The following is a 19,664-nucleotide window of genomic DNA, read 5'->3' as shown; positions in this document are numbered from 1 at the left end:
GGAATATTTTAATCAATCCCTCTCTTCGTACTTTTTCAGAGTGGTGTATCTTGATCAGTGTGCCTCTTGGGTATTCGACTAACATGGTGTCTTGAGTTTGGCATTCCTCTATTCACTTGTGTAATGTCTATTCTCCTGTCGACTGTTCAACAGGAGCCCATTGACCCAAGAAGGCAGGTGATTATGGGTAATCAGATCATGGACCCTCGAGGGAGGAAGTTCACAAAGAGGCTGGTGGACATCAGGGAGCTCAACGAACAAGCCAAGGTCATCGATGACCTCAAGTAAGCTAAAGATCCCCAATCTCTCCGCACCTTCAGCCTTCCCCAACATGACCCCATGATTACCATGATTAGTAGGGATGGGTATCGATAACCGATACTAAACTGATATTGGTCCATGCCTTGTAGATACCATGGTATTGTTATAAGCTCTCAGACAAATGGTGCTACTAACGGTATTTATGTACCTAATGTTAACATTAATGTTGACATATGGCGTATGCTCTATCAGGCTGTTTGTGTTGAGGGCGGATGATTTGATTTGTGTCGATGGAGTCAGTAGGTCTGGAGTTGAGTTATTGGCGCGACACCCTTTTTGTCCTGTACTGTACTTCATTCTTTAATTTCCATTCTTTGCCATGGTGTAAAGTATTAAAAAGATTATCAATAAGAACCGGTATCGTTAAGCAATATTGATTTTGTTATCAGTAAAACGGAACGATTCCAATCCCTAATGATTGCATAGACTGTTAACTGTAACCCTGTTACAGTACGTCCTTAAACTATACTGGGCTCCTCTACTGTCAGTCAGTGATGCTAGCTGTGTGTCTGTGTGTGTGTGAAAGGAAACTGGGGGCAAGTGAGGGAACCATAAACCAGGAGATCCAGAGGTACCAGCAACTGGAGTCGGTGGCGGTCAACGACATCCGTCGGGACGTACGCAAGAAGCTGAGGCGCTCCAGCATGAGGGTGGGTGGCCTACTTCACAAGAGCTGCACCATCACACCTTTACCTGTAGCCCTGCGTAGCCGCTGCGCTGCTCTTCTTCCTCTTGCCATACGTGTGTTGAAAGCTACACAATGTGTTTGTTTTTTTTCCTTAAAACAATGTCTTCAAACTCATTCTCCGATTTATAAAATGGAGAATGACATCTCTGACACTGTCTGTGCATGTTAGAAATGCTTGATATTGCTCTGTATAACGTTGTTGATCAGGTAGGATCATGACCTTTTTAGTCGTTTTTTGACTTTTTGACCGGGTACCGTTATGGTGCTAAAAGGCATTGCATATTGACACCAGGGTCCAGGGGGCATAGATACTGTGTCAGTTCTTAAAATGAGATTCACTATTTATTCACTATCAATTTAAAATGGAAATTTGTGCTTAAAATAAAATTGTAACTTCAGTTGAGTGTTATGTAGAGGGCCTGGTGTTCTACACAGCACACACTAGTGCCCTCATTCATGTGTAGTCTGCTCAGCTGACATTGTGCTATTTGTGCCGGTGTCCATATTCAGGCTGCGTCCCTGAAGGATAAGTGGGGCCTGGGCTACAAACCCAGCTACAACAGGTCCAAGAGCATCTCCGCAGCAGGCCAGCGGCCCGCTTTGAAGAGGATGGAGAGACAGAGGTGAACACACACACACACACACACACACACACACACGTACATTCTCTCACAGAGAAAATACAAACTATAGGAAAAAACATTTAGTCACTAGATGCATCACACACACAGGGGAGTGAAATGAAAGAGAGAGAGGGCAGACTACTATTTCTATCATATTACTCACCAAAGCACGTTAGGCGTGTGCGGTGCAATATGGTCCCCTTGACACCGTAAAAGATGATGATGGGTGTATGATGTATGGTATCTGTTGTTGCAGCTCCAGACTGGGAGAAATGGATGACTTGCCTGATATTCGAGTCGATGCAGCGTCGCCTGGGCCACGCGTTACATTTAATATTGACACGGTATTTGGTTTGCGTGAGCGTGTGTGTGTGTGAGTGTGTGAGCGTGTGTGCGTGGGAGTAAGTGTGTTTTTACTCTATTTGCTGTATGCATACTTGTGTGTTATGTCGATGTGTTTCATCTGTCTTCAGAATGCTTTATGTTCGTTCATGTCTCCAGAATGCTTTATGTATTTCTGTTCATTCATTTCATGTAATACTGAGTGTGATCCACGTGCCATAGTCCTGTTTTGAAATGTGTGCATTCTCATTTGCTCCAGTTATCTGTACTGTGCTGTGCTTTATTTTCTGTGTGTTTTGGTGGAGCTTTCATTAACTGTTTTTTTTATTATTATTATTGACTACCCCTCCTAAACACATACTGTTATGTTCACAAGCACGCACACACACACACACACACACACACACACACACACACACACACACACACACACACACACACACACACACACGTACACACACACAAGTCACACCTTCTCCACTCTCTGTTCATTTATGGATGAGCTCTGACTGCTTTTGTGTTCAAGATGGGAGGTGTAGCTTTGGACACCCCAATTCCTCAGAGTCAAGCTGACTTAATCTTCAAGGTACAAACCTGATCCCACAAACTCAATCTGACCCGCTCGCTCCGCTCCGCTCCCCGTCTGTTACGCTTTTTGGGAAGCCGCCTGTCCGGTCTCACCTGCTGGGTCCTAGTTCTTTCTTGTCTGCTCGGACGGAGGGGCGGTCGCCGTGTCTCTGACCCTGTGCTGATACGACTGTATCTCCCTCTCTGTGCTTCCTGCGTCTCCCCACCAGCAGTGTCCCTCCCACTTGCCTCTCTTCACACCTGTCCAGTCTAAACTCTCACTGGGCAGTCGCACACACTCACACGCCACTTTCCAAACACACACACACACACACTCTTCCTTACAGGTGCTTCCTTTTTCTTCTACACACACAATCAGGCACGCAGTTAAACGCACAACACACACTCTGGCAAAGGGGTCATGTCTTTTTTTTCTTCTTCTTCTGGTGTAATGTCCATTTCCATACCTTCATCTTCATCCTAACCTTCATGTCTTCATCTCCGCATTCTTTCACTCGTGGTTTCTCCATCCCTCTCTCCTCCGCTGGCTGGTAGGGTTTATTGCATGAGGCCCTTAGAGGGAAACCTGATTGGGGTGAAGGGCTTAGGTTCAGATGATGATTAACCACACACACCAGAGATGCACTCTCAGCAGAATAGACACACAACCAGGCATCACCTGCTGCTCAACGATTATCCTCTTAAATCAGGCATCACTAGTTGATTAACCTTTGCTATTTTAAATCGGACTTTCCAATCCAGTCTATTCACTTAACCCTATTATAATCTGACCTCACCAACCACAAACAAATATTGGACTGTACCAATCTAATCCAATAGCATATTTATTTCAGACTCCACTAATATGTATATTATAGTTATATGTTAGTTATCCTAATATATGTAGATAACCTGTTACAAGGCAAGAGTGCAGCTGTGCCTATGAGCAGGCTGTGTGAGCCCTGAGGGCTAACCAGTAAGAGTGATGCCCAGATTGGGACGATGAAGGATGGATGAAGAGGTAGAGGTGTAGAACGAGAGGTAGAATAGGCAGCAGTGTTGCTAGACGAAAGAGAGATCTCTGACTGCCTGTCGCTGTGGTTGTTGAAGTTCCCGGAGGAGACAGAGGTGGACCTGTTGTCCGCTGCCATCGACGACTCGCCCCATCCTTTCCCATCATGCTCAGTGTTCAGTGCTCCAGGCACGCCCGCCGCCTTCTCACCCAGCCTTCCCTTCCAGCACGACGACAGTCGCCGCGACGACCTCTCCTCCTCTTCCTCAGAGGACTCCGACAAGGAGGAGCAGGAGTTCATCCGTGAGAGGCCCATAAGCTACTACTCACGACCCAGGTAACTGGAACACACCTTTTACACAAGAAAACAAATGGTGGCAGTGTTGTGACTAAGGAGTTGGGATAGCACGCCGTAGCCTGAAAAGTTGTGGGTTCAATTCCTGACTTCCACCATTGTGTCCTGAGCAAGGCACTTAACCCCGAATTGCCCTGGAGAGAATGGCCCTTATGATATAACTGACATAAGTCACTTTGGATAAAAAATGTAGCAATGTTTCAGCAGTAGGAAGTTAGTGCAGGTATTGACCAAGGACTAGTCCATGTCTCAACTATTCATTTTGAGCAAGATGCTCGTGCAGCCAAAGGAGCATGACCTCTGCTGCTCAAACACATCCACACTTTGTTAATTGTGTGTGTGTGTGTGTGTGTGTGCACGTTTCAGTACATCCCACAGGAAGGCGTCTGGCTTCGCCGCTCTGTTCGGCGCGGCCACGCCCTCCTCCACGCCCCAGCGCGGCATCACGGCGCCGGCCACCGAGCGCAACATCGACTTCGAGCTGGACGTGCGCGTGGAGATCGACAGCGGCAAGTGCGTGCTGCACCCCACCACCCAGCAGCCGGAGCACGACGAGATCGCCCTGCGAAGGTCAGTCCCCTGCTCGGCCCCTGCGTCTGACGTGACGTTCGGCCGCTTCAACCCTGTCCTGTCCTTAACACTTGTATACAGGAATGTCTGTTTAACAATGTAGGACAAACTTCAAGTGTGTGTGTGTGTGTGTGTGTGTGTGTGTGTTTGTGCACATGCAACAGAAAGAGGAAAAGACAGAGAGAGAGATGTAGAGAGCCGGTAATACAAGATACTGTAAGATGTCTGTATGGATGGGCTTCTTGGATCATAATAATATCTAATTGTGTCATCTAATGTGGTGTGTGTGTGTGTGTGTGTGTGTGTGTGTGTGTGTGTGTGTGTGTGTGTGTGTGTGTGTGTGTGTGTCTGTGTCTGTGTCTGTGTCTGTGTCTGTGTCTGTGTCTGTGTCTGTGTCTGTGTCTGTGTGTGTCTGTGTGTCTGTGTGTCTGTGTGTCTGTGTGTCTGTGTGTCTGTGTCTGTGTCTGTGTGTGTGTGTGTATGGGGCGCAGGAGTTGTGAGCGCAGCTCGCGCTCTCTGGACCAGGAGTCCCCCCCTAAGCGGCGCAAGCTGCAGCCCAGCTTCACCTCCACGTCCCAGCTGCTGAACAAGCGCATGCCCTCCTCGCTGCAGAGCAAGTCCTCCGACATGGAGACCACCGTCTTCTACATCCCCGGCGTCGACGTCAAGGTTGGCTCCACACACACACAAACGTACTGTAGATAGTCATGTGGATCTGCATATGTGCACACACACACACACACACACACACACACATACATACATACATACATACACACACACAGGTAAGGTAAGTGTATAAGAAAGTGAACAACGGCGTAGGACAAATACACTGTGTCTCAAACCGCGCACTTCTGCACTTAAAATACTTAATTTGAGTGCGTGAGGGCGTTCACACTGAAATTTCGAACGATACGAAGGGCACTGCAAGTCCCCGGATGATGCACTCATAACGGTCAAAAAGTTGAGTGTGGAACGCTGGACACTTCTCGCCCTCAACGGACGCCATGTTGGCTAACTAACGGAAGGGGAGGGAGTATTTTCAAACTCGTAGAAATCGCGGTAGAGAAATCTGAAGCAGCAGCGGTGGAAAACACACTTTACAGAGGTACAAGCAAGTTACAACATAAACTGTTCATGTTTTGACACAGTACAACCATGTCACGGTGGAATTGAGGACACCAATAAAAACATATTTAAACGTTACGATCGTCATTTCCGTGAAGTGCACGGAGGTTAGCGTTTGATATGAGACGACACTATTCTGTTAAAATGTGCACACTATGCCAGTAAGCACACAGGGCACATAGGGTGCTGCACGAAAGTGTACTCACGGAAGTAGTCGGTTTGAGACAGACTAATAGTGAACAACAGCGTAGCACAAATTTGTTTACCTATGCACAACTCATACTATACTATGCTATTCTCTCTCTCTCTCTCTCTCTCTCTCTCTCTATCTGTCTATGTATCTATGTATCTATCTACCTATATCTATCTCTCTCTATATATTATATTCAGTATACACACACACACACTATGGTATTGCCAATATTTATTCAGACATCTATTCACCACAGCTCCACTATAACTCCAAGACGCTGAAGACGGAGTCGCCCAACGCCTCTCGTGGATCCTCGCTGCCCCGGACCCTCTCCAAAGAGTCCAAGCTGTTTGGTATGAGAGAGCTGCCTAGAGAACCCCCCGGCCCCCCCTCCGCTGCCCCTGGCAGGACTAACACTCTCCACCCTCCCCCTCCCCCTCCTCTACCCTCAGGTACCCACACACACACACACATACTGTACACACACACATCAGATGCATGCGCACGCATGGAACGCGTATGCATACACATGGGAGTGTACACACAGACAGACAGACAGATGCACACACACACACACACACACACACACACATACAGTAGTAGATGCATGCACACATATAGAGCATGCATGCATACACATGGGTGTGCATTCACACACACACACACACACACACTCACTTACTTAAATGCTAGACTCTCAAAATGAGCTTGCATGCATTGAAGCACACACACATAAACACACACATTTGATATGTCTGCATTCATGCATGGCTAGATGGCTGCCATACACACGGGTGCATGCTCTTGCACAAAAGTGGAAACGAAGAAGCCAACACTGTGTGCCGGATTCCAAACAGCTCACCCCTCTTTTTCTTTCTACTTCCTAACAGCCTTTACTAACCTGCTGCATGTAAAATGTGCACACATTGCTGTTTTCTGTGATGTGATGCTTGGTGCTTGTTGGTGTACAGTAGGTGTTTGTTTTGTGTGTATTAAGATAGAATGTTTGTGTGTCGTCGTGGTAGGCAACACTAAAGGCAAAGCCAGTGGGGTGAAGGCGGCGAAGCTATATGCATGGGTGGCCCTGCAGACCCTCCCGGAGGAAATGGTCATCAGCCCCTGTCTGCTAGACTTCCTGGAGAAAGCTCTAGAAACCATCCCCATCACTCCCGTTGACAGGAACTGCACAGGTAACGTCATTGACACACACTGTTTTGGTGAGTTTCGGTCACTGCCATCACTGCTGTGGTTGCCATTACATTCTGCCAAGATGCAGGACCAAACAGAAACTCATTTTTCCAAGCTGCTGTTAGCCCTGTAACCTGGTAACATTTTGTCATTTATTTTATGTGCATATTGTATACACTGTGTATGTTATTTGCATGTGGATTGAAATGTGTTGTCAGTTGTCACAGTGTCTGTGTTTTGCCCCATGGGGATGTTAAGGATCACCTTGTCCCTGACCTAAACACATAGTATAGAATCACTTACGCCTGTACCGTTGCACTGAGCTGTGTGTGTGTGTGTGTGTGTGTGTGTGTGTGTGTGTGTGTGTGTGTGTGTGTGTGTGTGTGTGTGTGTGTGTGTGTGTGTGTGTGTGTGTGTGTGTGTGTGTGTGTGTGTGTGTGTGTGTGTGTGTGTGTGTGTGTGTGTGTGTGTGTGTGTGTGTGTGTGTGTGTGTAAGCAGCTGTGAGTGCTCCAGAAGAAGACGTGGGCCAGTTTGACTCGGTGGATCCTCTGGAGGAGTCCCAGGTGTCTCTGGTCTCCTCTGCCACCTCCCCGTACTCCTCCTTCCCAGTGGATGTGGTCGTTTACGTCAGAGTGCAGGTACTACATCTCCCAGGAGTCATTTCACTATGGTCCCTAACCTCTCACTAACATAAGATGTGAATCTCTCAAGGAAACATTTTTGAAGGCGAAATTCGATTCAGATGAAGCACTAATGTAATTTGTAGCTATGAGCTATGACTAACGAAGATATTTGTTTTTTTTATCTGTGTGTGTGTGTGTGTGTGTGTGTGTGTGTGTGTGTGTGTGTGTGTGTGTGTGTGTGTGCGTGTGTGTGCGTGTGTGTGTGTGTGTGTGTGTGTGTGCGTGTGTGTGTGTGTGTGTTTTCCCATGTCGACCCCAGCCCTCACAAATCAGGTTCAGCTGTCTGCCCATGTCTCGAGTGGAGTGCATGCTGAAGCTTCCGTCTCTGGACCTGGTGTTCTCGTCCAACCGCGGCGAGCTGGAGCCGCCCAGCACCGCTCACCCCAGCGAGCCCCAGCACACGCCCTCCTCCACGCCCCCGTCTGTCCACAACGCCAACAGGGTGCCAGGGGGCAAAGGTACTGTAACCCAGTCCCTCCACTGAACAATAGCAGGAGCTTAGGAGGACATACTGTAGAGAGAACGCAGCTTCATCCTCTGCCTGACCACCTAACCACAACACTAACCTTCAGTAATGACTGAGACAGACCTCAGCTGTATAACTTTATGTTGTTTGTAGTAGTTGTTTAATCTCTAAATATGAACACGTATATTAAAAAACATAATGCATGCAGTTCGCTTTTTTGGGATGGAGCTCCTCCATTTCAAAAGGCCGAGAATGTAGTCAGGAAATATGCCCAAACGTCAAGCTGTAGACTTGACATGTAAATGTGGTAGAGTAAGACAGCAGGGTGTATTTTGGAGTGTGCAGCGCACTCATGGTTTCCTCTCGTCTCCAGCACCACCACCGCCTGGCGCGTCACCATCCCTGGGTAGTCCCCTGGGGCGGAGCCGACACAGCAGCAGCCAATCAGATCTCACGGGTCCGCCCACCAACTCCTCGGGGCTCAGTTTCACGGCGTGCATGTCTGACTTCTCCCTCTACGTGTTCCACCCTTACGGAGCCGGGAAGCAGAAGTCCGCCGTCACAGGGATGCCCCCAGGGCCCAGTCCGCTGGGTAAGATGCCCACTGATCTCGTCTGTCTCACTGGACTTAAGCTCATCATAGTTTTATCACCAAACTCCTCAAAGGCTGTGCTGGTTGGTTAGATATTAGATCGGCAGATATTACTCTAAGATCATTTCATAACCTATGCTTTTCTTATGATGGTTCAGCAGCAACAAAATGCTTGCAATAAAAAAAGAACAATGTCTTTGAGTTTGGCATAGTTATCGCCAAGGGCTATCTGAATAAGTACACGTTTGTTATATACTGCCTGTGTAAATTGGAGCATATTTGCGTATGTCACTTTATTATACTATTAGGCTTAGTTCACACTGGCAGTCGAAATCGGATGTCTTGCATATCCGATCAGAACCTGATCTATCTGACTGACTGTTCTCATTGCATATTGCAAGTGATCACATCCGATCACATCCGATCTTGGCGTGCAATGCTCAGATCCGATATTAATTGCACACACCTGGATTCATTAGGTAGAGTTGTACACAACCAAGTCGTCATGGATGAAAATGGATTTATTTTTTATATTTTCCAACGTATTATGCGTAGCCTCGGCGCAAATACCTCGTCACCCTTAAGGAGCATTCACACCAAGAACGATAACGATAACGATAACTATAACCATAACGATAAAAGCGTCCACACTGGCCAACGATAAGAAAAGTCTCTCCTCATGTTAATGAATGTGATGGCTAGAATATTATGGGTTCTGATTGGCTGTTAGCTTTTTATCGTTCTCAAAATCGCTCTGAAAGTGATCAGCAACGATATCGTTCTTCATGTCGTTACCGTTATAGTTTATGTGTGAACGTTGTCATTCATATTAACGAGAGCGATATTTATTTATAGTTATCGTTATCGTTCTTGGTGTGAACGGCCCTTTAACGTTACAGTTTTCTATGTTTCACCATAAAATGATGACTTGAGTCTGACGTTAGTTTTTGTTTTGCTGGTAGCCCTGGCGCACGCGCTGAATCAATCAATCACTTCCGTCACTCAGAATTACGTTGCAATTGTTTGTCGCAGTGCAAATGACAAAAGGGGTACGTTGAAATCCTATTCAAGTGGTTCGACTGTTCAGATTGAGTCATATTCGATAGTAAGTGATATTGAAACCACCTCCGTATGTGGTGCGAATCAGCATTGGAAAAATCGCATTTCATGCGATTTTGTGCCGTTCAGACTACCCAAAATTCAAGCTAGATACAATCCAGATAAGCAAAAAATCGGATTTCGACTGCCAGTGTGAACTAAGCCATAGTCATCGTGTGTTGTAACATGTGGGATTCATACTATAGGGGCAGTTGACGAAGAGGCCTCCTCAGTGACTGGGAGGAAGGATTCCCTGTCAATCAATCTGGAATTTGTGAAGGTCAGCCTATCACGAATGAGGCGTGCAGGATCTCCCGCCTTTGAAACTTTCATCAACAGCAAAGGTGGCAAATTGGACACCACCCTCATCAACATCTCAGGTAAGCCGCCAGAAAATAAGCTCCAAGGTGTCCTAGATCAAAAACAGTGTGACATTTACTGACCGTTCAACTAGTACTAGTTCAACACACTCTTGAGCACGAATCTGAAGTGATGTCAAAATAGCCATTGTGTGTGTGTGTTTATGTGTGTGTATGTTTGTGTTTCCAGCGGTGTGTGACATCGGCTCTGCATCATTTAAGTATGACATGCGGCGTCTGAGTGAGATCCTTGCCTTTCCGAGAGCCTGGTACCGCCGAAGCATCGCTCGACGATTGTTTTTAGGAGATCAAACTATCAACGTACCGCGTAAGTTTGAAAACCCAGTGGAATTGTCTCTCACAAAAACGTTTACACTCTCTTTTTCCACCACAACCACTTCCTGGTGCTTCCCCAAACTGCTGTACTGTTGTAACATGAAGTGTGTGCATGTGTGTGCATGTGTGTGCATGTGTGTGTGTGTGTGTGTGTGCGTGTGTGCGTGTGTGCGTGTGTGCGTGTGTGCGTGTGTGCGTGTGTGTGTGTGCGCGCGTCCACGTGTGTGTTTAAGCAGCCTCGGGTCCAGCCACCCCTGACTCGGTGGAGAGCATGGCCCAGCACCTGTCCCCTGAGTCCAGCAGGAAGGCCTACTGGAGGACATGGGACGGCCAGAACACACACACCAACGTGTTCAACGACTCCACGCCCTCACACACACACCTCAAGTCCCCCGCCACGGGCCGCACGCGCAGCGTTTCTGACTCCTCAGCACCACGCAGAGGTACACACACACACACACACACGCACACACGCACACACACACACACACACACATTTATCATACCAGAACAGATACAGATGGTACAATACAGTTTAAGGAGAAATCTGGCGATTTTTCAGGCGGCGACAGTGGGAGATAAAACCGTTTGTTTTTGGTTCTTTTCGTACCGACAGTGTGAAACCTTGAGTGACCTGTAGAAACGGAGATCTGTGTGAAAAATGGGCAGATCTCTCCTGTAACTCATTACTCTTTCCCAGTTACCACTTCCCCTCACATCACACACACACACACACACACACACACACACTCTCCATATAATAGAATTGTCTTTCTTATCTTTCTTCTAGACTCTGTGAGTAAAACGTCCACCCCCTCGTTCCGGAACGCTAAGGCTGCAGGGCAGCAGGGCTCTCCCTGGGAGACGCTGGTGGTGTTCGCCATCAACCTGAAACAGCTCAACGTCCAGATGAACATGAGCAACGTCATGGGCAACAACACGTGAGTGGGCAGCGGGCAAGCAGTGCAGCCTCCTTGATTTCCCATCAGAGAATTTCACGACAGAAAAAAAAGGAAAATTAACTAAGTAAACTTTAATATGCGTAATAATTTAATGGACTCCTTGGTTGTTTACATGTACGCGCTACACATTACCACTCTTTGTTTGATCAACACACAACAGACACTCAGGGCCCCGGCAGTGGCGCAACTGGCTGGGGCACCTGCACTGTACGCTGGCGACCCGGGTTCGATTCCCGCCCCGTGGTCCTTTCCAGATCCCACCCCGACTCTCTCTCCCACTCACTTCCTGTCGTTCTCTCTACTGTCCTGTCCAAATAAAGGCATAAAAAGCCCAAAAAATAATCTTTAAAAAAACAACAGACACTCAGAGTTTGCAAGCAGAATTCATTATGCGTAACCTGTGCACCCCTGTGGCAGTTTGAAATGACCAACACCAACAACGTGGAGTAATAGTTGCGGTCTCAAGGGCTTGCAGTGTGGTTAATGTGTGTTGCCTGTGTGTTTTAGCTGGACGACGAGCGGTCTGAAGAGCCAGGGCCGTCTGTCAGTGGGCAGCAACCGGGACCGGGAGATCAGCATGTCCGTGGGACTCGGCCGCTCCAAACTGGACTCCAAGGGCGGAGTGGTGGGTGGGAACATAGACGTCAACACCCTGGAGATGGTCTGTAAGTAAATGTTTATCTTTATAAGTAAACCCAAGTACTTTTAGTCCTATTGGAGCGAATTTTCTCTTTTCTAAATGTTCCCCATCACATTATGGTGCACAAGGCAAAAGATCTCGGCCTACCTGGGAGTAGTGGTACTGCTTTGAAATAAGTTGACCCAAGTTAGAATTATAAAGTTTCGGTCTGTCGATTTTTTGTTATGTTTTTTTGTTGTTGTTGTTGTTGTTGTTGTTGTTGTTTCTCTAAAAATACATGGCCTTTTCTTTCTTCTTCTTCTTCCTGTTTTATCTGCTCACCGTGGCGATGGTTTGCTTGCAGCCCACATCTCGGAGCACCCCAACCAGCAGCCGAGCCACAAGATCCAGATCACCATGGGCTCCACGGAGGCGCGCCTGGACTACATGGGCTCCAGCATCCTCATGGGCATCTTCAGCAACGCCGACCTGAAGCTGCAGGACGAGTGGAAGGTCAACCTCTGCCCCTCAGAGGCCAGCCTATCAGAGAAGAGGTAACGAGTTGCCGTGGAAACAACTCGTAATTAGTGCGGGCAGGCAGACAGTTTGCCGTTGCACCAGGGATACTCTGATCTTTCGTCTCTTGGAAAAGTGGTGTTGCTCTTGGTGCACGTTGGATTGTTAGCAAATCAGCAGGGCACAGTGTGAGCAGACTAATGAGGGGCTTCTTCATGAGTCACTTAGTTTGAAGACAGCGGGAGCAGTAATTTGGCTCTGAGTAGTGACTCATAATGCTGCATTTGTCTCCTTCCTTTTGACTGTGCTTTTTACAGCATATTAAAGTCACAGAACTACCCATAAACAGCCAAGAACTTCCCATCAGTGATCATCAAACTTTACTGCACCGTAAAAATTTAATCAAAACTCCTTGTGTGTGTGTGTGTGTGTGTGTGTGTGTGTGTGTGTCTGAGCAGTGAGATCTTCGTCCATGGCGACCTACAGTGGGACATCTTCCAGGTGATCATCTCGCGCTCCACCACCCCCGACCTGATCAAGATCGGCATGAAGCTGCAGGAGTTCTTCACGCAGCAGTTTGACACGAGCAAGCGCGCGCTCTCCACCTGGGGGCCCGTGCCCTACGTACCCCCCAAAACCCCCGTCATCAGTGTCGACAAGGGGGCCACCGAATGTAAGTCTGTGTGTGTGTGTGTGTGTGTGATGTGTGTGTATATAGTGTTAAAGATGAGACACGAGACCATTATCATAGCATATCATGATACAGGTTTGATATGCTATCAGTAAACTGCTAGCAGGAGATGTTTTAACAAGTAGGGTATACAGTACATGTACAGTACAGTATTCTCTATGTACTGCTTCTCACTTTGACTTACTTTGATTACTTGTATGTTTCCTCGTGGCAATGTATAGCCAGAATTTGGTGAGGATGGAGGTAGCTGAATTCTAAATCACCTAAATTCTCCCCTTCCCTCCCCTCAGATCTGGACGCGGCCCATCACAGGCACTGGCCCGGCGTGCTGAAGGTCATCGCCGGCTGCCACATCTCCCTCTTCCAGATGCCCCTCCCCGAGGACGCCGTGCAGCTGGGCGGCTCCATGAGTCTCCACGGCAACCACATGACGCTGGCCTGCTTCCACGGGCCCAACTTCCGCTCCAAGTCCTGGGTGCTGTTCCACCTGGAGGAGCCCAACATCGCCTTCTGGACAGAGGCCCAGAAGGTCTCGGAGGACGGTAGGAGAACCTGCTTCATGCCATGGCCCATAATTCAGTAGTCAGACTCAGACGTGTATCTCTTTTGGGGGTTCTAGTTTTTCCCAGTCACTGATGCCTTAGTCTGATGGCGAATAAATTAAGGATATGGCTATGCCTGGTATCTTTTCCCACACAGATCCATCCCAAACTCCCTTTATTCTCAGCTAAAGCCATTCAGACTTTCTTAGGGCCCTACCTGAAACCACCACACATACATAGTTGACATTTTCGCTTTTTTGTAAGACTGCTGGTCATCTAATAATATCTTCTGCGCTTTGATTCACTTTAATGATGTCCAAATGTCTCTTCCTTTTATCTAGGGTCTGACTCAACCTACGTCGTTCAAACTCTGGACTTCCACTTGGGTCACAACACCATGGTAACCAAGCCTTGCGGGGCTCTCGAGAGTCCCATGGCAACCATCACTAAGATAACACGGCGGCGGCATGAGAACCCTCCACATGGTGTCGCTACGGTCAAAGAGTGGTTTAACTACGTCACTGCCATGAGAAACGAAGGTGAGACATCACATGCTCCTATCTACATACATAACATACACACATACTGTGCACACATATTAAAGTACAACAAATGCACTCTCCTTATACATTCAAGATAAAACTAAGTCGAGGGATTTACAAACTTGGAGCACTAATTTGAATGGCAGGCAAAGTGTAAGGTATTAAGTCTAGCTAAAGCTAATTTAATTAAGAGAATAAATTGATTTGCTAATGTAATACCATTAACAAGATCCTAAGCACAATCATGATGGGTCAGCTCAATGGCACTTAATAACTTTATTTCATGAATGAGAAACTTTGCGCATTGAGTGCACTTTGTGCTTTAAGTGTTTTAAATTGCTTTGTATAAAAGTGTCTGCTACATACCACAGCCATAACCGTAAACTAAGCCTCTACTTTATCTTGATCTCATTCACTCTCCTCCGCTCTCTCTCTGACATACAGAGCTGAACCTGTTACGAAATGTGGACGCTAACAACTCCGAGAGCGGATCGGTGGCCAAGAGCTCCAGCCTGCTGAGCAGCTTCAGAGGCTCCTCCAGCTACAACCACGAGACCGAGACCATCTTCGCCCTTCCCAGAATGCAGCTGGACTTCAAGTCGATCCACGAGCAGGACCCAGAGGAACCATCACTGACCGGTAAAATGCAGCCAGGGATCTTTTTTTAATTCCATCGTTAAATATTGAGAAATGTAGCTGAAAGTCATTCACAAAAAATACATCACATAATATATAACATAATATTGTATTCCTGCAGCATCAGATTAATTAAATAGAAGAACTCTAACTCAAAGACCGAAATTCCTCCCTGGAGAATTTATTGACATTTACTCTGTGCCGCTCCATGTCTTTAATTGTAATGTTGTGCCAACCCTCGGTCATTGTAGATGCCAGCAGCAAGCCAAAGGTGGAGTGCAGCGTGGTCACGGAGTTCACCGACCACATCTGCGTGACCATGGACGCGGAGCTCATCATGTTCCTCCACGACCTGGTGTCGGCCTACCTGAAGGAGAAGGAGAAAGGTCAGGGCCTGAACTTATCGGACTAACCACTATTACCCTCAACCAGCCGTCACTTGACCTGTTCTGCATCACAGACCATACACATCTCAACGGCATACTGTAGTTTCATAGATGTAAATGTTTATGTTTGTGGGAAGGGATCAAACTGGCCTCTGTTAAGCACCTTGAGACACTTGAAAGTACAGTAGTACACTGTAGTACAATAACATTATGATGCTACTGAAATATTTGTTTTATTTGAGGATTCAATTTGAGAATTGAGGTGGTGGTAGTGTAGTGGTTAAAGAGATGGGCTAGCATACAGTAGCCTGAACCTGTATTCCTGGCTTCCACCGTCGTGCTAAATAAATAGATGTAAAAATGTGAATGCATACTGTACTGTATGTGTGTGGGAAGGGATCAAGGTTCGTGTTCATGCTGGCCTGTCATAAGTACCTTGAGACTGTAGTACCGGTACGCTAGAACACTATAGTACAACTACATTATGATGCTGTGAAAGTGAATTGAGCTGCATTGTGTCCTCCCTCCAGCCTTGTTTGCCCCACGGATGGCGTCCCGGCCTGGCCAGAAGAGCCCCACGGTGTCTCAGGATGACAAGTCTGGACACAGTGACACGGATAAGGAGGAGGGGATCAACTACACCACAGTGGACTGGAGAGAGTTCCTGTGCAACACCTGGCACCTGGAGCCCACGCTACGGTACACACGCCAAACTCTCATGACTCTCATCGTCTGCTTACCAATTACTTTTGGATTGTGGAAATACCATCCATTTTTTAAACGTTTTCAAATAAATATAATTAAACTGGAAAATTGTACATGTAAAATCACGCAACAGTGACCACTGTAAAGCAAATCAGTGTAGTGGATTTATAACAAAAATGGAGCATTTGCAAAGCAGAATGCATTGTTGTAGCTCAATTATGATGTTGTCATAATTGTTGAAAGGTGTCAATACATCAACTCTCTCAACAGTTTGCACATGAATATACTATAAGTGATTTAGGCTGTCCCATCATGTCTGATTAAATGTCTCTTATTATGTGTGCTTGTGTGTGTGTCTCCATTCAGACTGATCTCGTGGACGGGCCGTAAGATCGACCCCGTCGGGGTGGACTACATCCTGCAGAAGTTGGGCTTCCACCACGCCCGCACCACCATCCCCAAGTGGCTGCAGCGCGGCGTCATGGACCCGCTGGACAAGGTGCTGTCCGTCCTCATCAAGAAGCTGGGCACCGCCCTGCAGGACGAGAAGGAGAAGAAGAGGGAGAAGGAGGAGCATTAGCGAAAAGACTCCCATACAACACAGACGCATACAGTCTCTCTTTGTCTCTCTCTCTCTCTGGCACATAAACCCAGATCTGAAAACACTGGAAATACTTTGACTACTGTACATATGACTGATACACATACACTGGAACACTGGACATTAATATGAACACTATATACTGTGTGTGTTGTATACAGATACGTACATGTATACACTGTTCCGCACAGGTGGCTCACACACACACACACACACACACACACACACAAAACCACGCACACACTACTACTACTGCTGCACCCTGCGAGTGTGACTTATTGTTTACTGGTGCACGTGATCATTGCACAGCTTCAGAGTGAAAGTTTGGTTCAGTAGGACTTTTTATTTTGTACATTCGGGTCAATGGGGGGGAAAAGAAAACTATGATAATGTGCTGCTTAGGAGAGGGTCTTTAACATGGATTACATGTATTTATACATTAACCAACAATCAACGCAACATAATTGTCAAAAATATATACCGCCAGCTTCTTACATCCATCTGGACGAGAGCCAAGAGCTTCTACAGGTTGTATGATGTGTCCAGTGCCTCAGTTTGATCTTCAGGAATTTTCATGTTCAGTTTGATAACTTACTCATCCAGACATTAGTTTTAATTGACTGTTTCAACGTTCTAGCCGTTTTATTTATTGAGGAGTGGGCGTAGGACATTCTATCGATGCGTCAGGCTGCAGATGAGGTCATCGGCTTTGACGGCTGAAGTCTTTTCGGCAATGACATCATGGCACGGACGGGTCGTACTGTAGCACTCCTCAGATCCACGCAGGTCTTGTTACCTCGTTCAGTTTTATTGCTACATGTTGCACCACATCTCCCAGATTTAGTTCTTATAAGGCATTCCACGTGTCCAAATCCTTATTTTATTTTGGAAATAATACTAGTTTGACAGGAATGTGTATATCATAGACTTCAAATCTGTAATGATACTGATTGACTGCGTGATTGCTCTTCAAAATGTTTTTAACTTCTTAAAAGTGTACTGTGTAACCCCTGTTACACTTATGGTGTATTAGTGTTTTTGTTTGTTAAATGTGCAATAGACCAATGTACATAAGCTGTGAAAGCATTAATGTGAATATGTGCCGATTTCAGAATAAAATCATTGCCATCATGTTTGACATAATCCAGACTGGTTTTTTATGAAGCGGTAATGTTAGAAATGATGTTTTGTTTGCTATAAATGTCAATTCACAATGTAAAGCACTGCACTGTATTTATTTGAAAAGTCGGTCTATGGGACTTAACATTGGAGCTGCTCTTCGATAGGAACGCAACCGTTTGGGGTGTGCTGGTTTTCACTTTCCCTCCCTATTCATACTTTACCCGTGACATCACAACTAGGCTACTGCTGGCGAGCAAGAATATCATTCCCCTCCAACGAAACCCAGTAAACTAATCTTGCCAGGACGTCGCCAGTTTTACTATGCGAAGGTTGGTGTTTTGAGGTGAAAACAACGTGGCAGATAGTTGTGTGGTTGGATAAGCCAGGGTTATGTTGTGGTAACTTATCAAGCTTATGTGAACGCTTCTGCTGCAGCAGACCACAATATTTATGAGGACTGCTCTAACGGCACCTGATAAGCTCTAGCAATTTGGTTACAACGGTAAGATCAAACTGACCTGGAAAGTTTTCACTTCAGTGTGTGTATTTCTAAGAGGAGAGAACTTTGATGAACAGTAGAATTTTTTGTGTAAACTCTTAAACTCTACATCAATATTTTTATTTTATTTTTGAAATATAGTTCGACAGGAATGTGTATCATAGACTTCAAATCTGTAATAATTGACTGCGTGATTGCTCTTCATAATGTTTTCAACCTCTTGAAAGTGTACTGTGTTATGGTGTAGGCTATTAGTGTTTTTGTATGTTAAATGTGCAATAGACATAAGCTGCGAAAGCATTAATGTGAATAGGCCCTATGTGCCGATTTCAGAATACCATTTGCATACAAACTGATTAATTTGCATTCACAGACGTGCTCATTGCTCAGTGCTTTGCATAAACTGTTAGACAGGGACAGTTCAGAAAATTTCAATCTACTGTATGTGACTTTGTAGAGGTCCATTGAAAACAGTTCAACACTAAAATGAGTACACTTGAGACAGTTCTGGCAGTTTAACTGGAATTACCTAAATTAGGGAGCTTAATGTTACTCTTAACCTTGTTGACACATAGATCATTCTCAGTCCAATTTTTTTGTGCCATTCATTGATGCTTGCTAAAAGATTAAATATTTTTAAGGTGCTTTCTGTACTCAAGCTGGTGCACCTCCATTAGATTACACAACATTTTCACATTTTGTTTTTCATTGTTTCTATATCATTGCACTGGCGAAACAATTCAATACAACCTATACTTATACAACAGGGTGCTAAGAATCAGAACATCATCAATACAAAACCTGTGTGTGTCCATGTGTATGTGGGTCATATAGACAGATAGATAGAGTGAGAGTAAGTAAGTGTGTGTGTGTGTGTGTGTGCAAGTGGATGCCCTTACCTGCCATGCTCAAACTATAAACATACCGAGTAAGTTTGAAACCCCACAGTCGATATCTCGCTCAAAAATGCTTAAACACAATGAAGTCTCTCTGTGTGTGTGTGTGTGTGTGTGTGTTTGCGTTAAGCCTGCAGCAAGGTAGATACGGTGGTAAAGCAACGATCAAACAAGTGTGGGCTTGTGTCTGATGTGGAAGTGGATACCTGCCATGCCCACTTCTCCCTCTGTCCAACTGCATTTGTCTGTTGGCTATCTTTGTATGGCTGAATCTCAATGTCCCTCCTGAACCCTCAAATATTCAGCTAATATCAGATGCCGGTAAGTACACTATACTAATATAGTAACTAGTGAATTAAATCCAAACTTCAAACAGCAAAAATGGCTAATTAATTAACAATGCACTATATACTATGTACTTGTGT

At 46.0% G+C, this 19,664-nt stretch overlaps 1 protein-coding gene across 9 annotated transcripts in view; it reads left to right on the top strand.

Moving 5' to 3' along the window:
• The window catches only part of kiaa1109 (KIAA1109 ortholog), a 57,351-nt gene extending 39,494 nt beyond the window's left edge, over positions 1-17,857 (top strand). For 4 of the 9 annotated variants that reach the window (XM_062522473.1, XM_062522474.1, XM_062522480.1 and 1 more), the window contains 26 exons: positions 154-284; positions 848-971; positions 1,520-1,632; positions 1,889-1,976; positions 2,501-2,560; positions 3,652-3,890; positions 4,275-4,478; positions 4,970-5,147; positions 6,056-6,251; positions 6,825-6,989; positions 7,487-7,626; positions 7,931-8,129; positions 8,511-8,729; positions 10,034-10,207; positions 10,377-10,514; positions 10,759-10,965; positions 11,313-11,463; positions 11,992-12,149; positions 12,468-12,657; positions 13,078-13,292; positions 13,601-13,852; positions 14,194-14,391; positions 14,839-15,033; positions 15,282-15,416; positions 15,947-16,115; positions 16,488-17,857. In XM_062522473.1, coding sequence (XP_062378457.1) covers positions 154-284; positions 848-971; positions 1,520-1,632; positions 1,889-1,976; positions 2,501-2,560; positions 3,652-3,890; positions 4,275-4,478; positions 4,970-5,147; positions 6,056-6,251; positions 6,825-6,989; positions 7,487-7,626; positions 7,931-8,129; positions 8,511-8,729; positions 10,034-10,207; positions 10,377-10,514; positions 10,759-10,965; positions 11,313-11,463; positions 11,992-12,149; positions 12,468-12,657; positions 13,078-13,292; positions 13,601-13,852; positions 14,194-14,391; positions 14,839-15,033; positions 15,282-15,416; positions 15,947-16,115; positions 16,488-16,701 — 4,452 coding nt within the window. In that variant the 3' untranslated portion in view covers positions 16,702-17,857. The remainder of the gene's footprint in view (positions 1-153; positions 285-847; positions 972-1,519; positions 1,633-1,888; positions 1,977-2,500; positions 2,561-3,651; positions 3,891-4,274; positions 4,479-4,969; positions 5,148-6,055; positions 6,252-6,824; positions 6,990-7,486; positions 7,627-7,930; positions 8,130-8,510; positions 8,730-10,033; positions 10,208-10,376; positions 10,515-10,758; positions 10,966-11,312; positions 11,464-11,991; positions 12,150-12,467; positions 12,658-13,077; positions 13,293-13,600; positions 13,853-14,193; positions 14,392-14,838; positions 15,034-15,281; positions 15,417-15,946; positions 16,116-16,487) is intronic. The other 5 variants (XM_062522481.1, XM_062522475.1, XM_062522478.1 and 2 more) reach the window with 4 other exon arrangements.
• The last annotated feature ends 1,807 nt before the right edge of the window (positions 17,858-19,664 follow it).

The sequence above is a fragment of the Sardina pilchardus genome, chromosome 20, assembly GCF_963854185.1.
Source record: "Sardina pilchardus chromosome 20, fSarPil1.1, whole genome shotgun sequence".
NCBI lineage: Eukaryota > Metazoa > Chordata > Actinopteri > Clupeiformes > Clupeidae > Sardina > Sardina pilchardus.
Note: the sequence above shows the minus strand (reverse complement) of the source record. Positions and strands in the feature narration are given on the sequence as shown.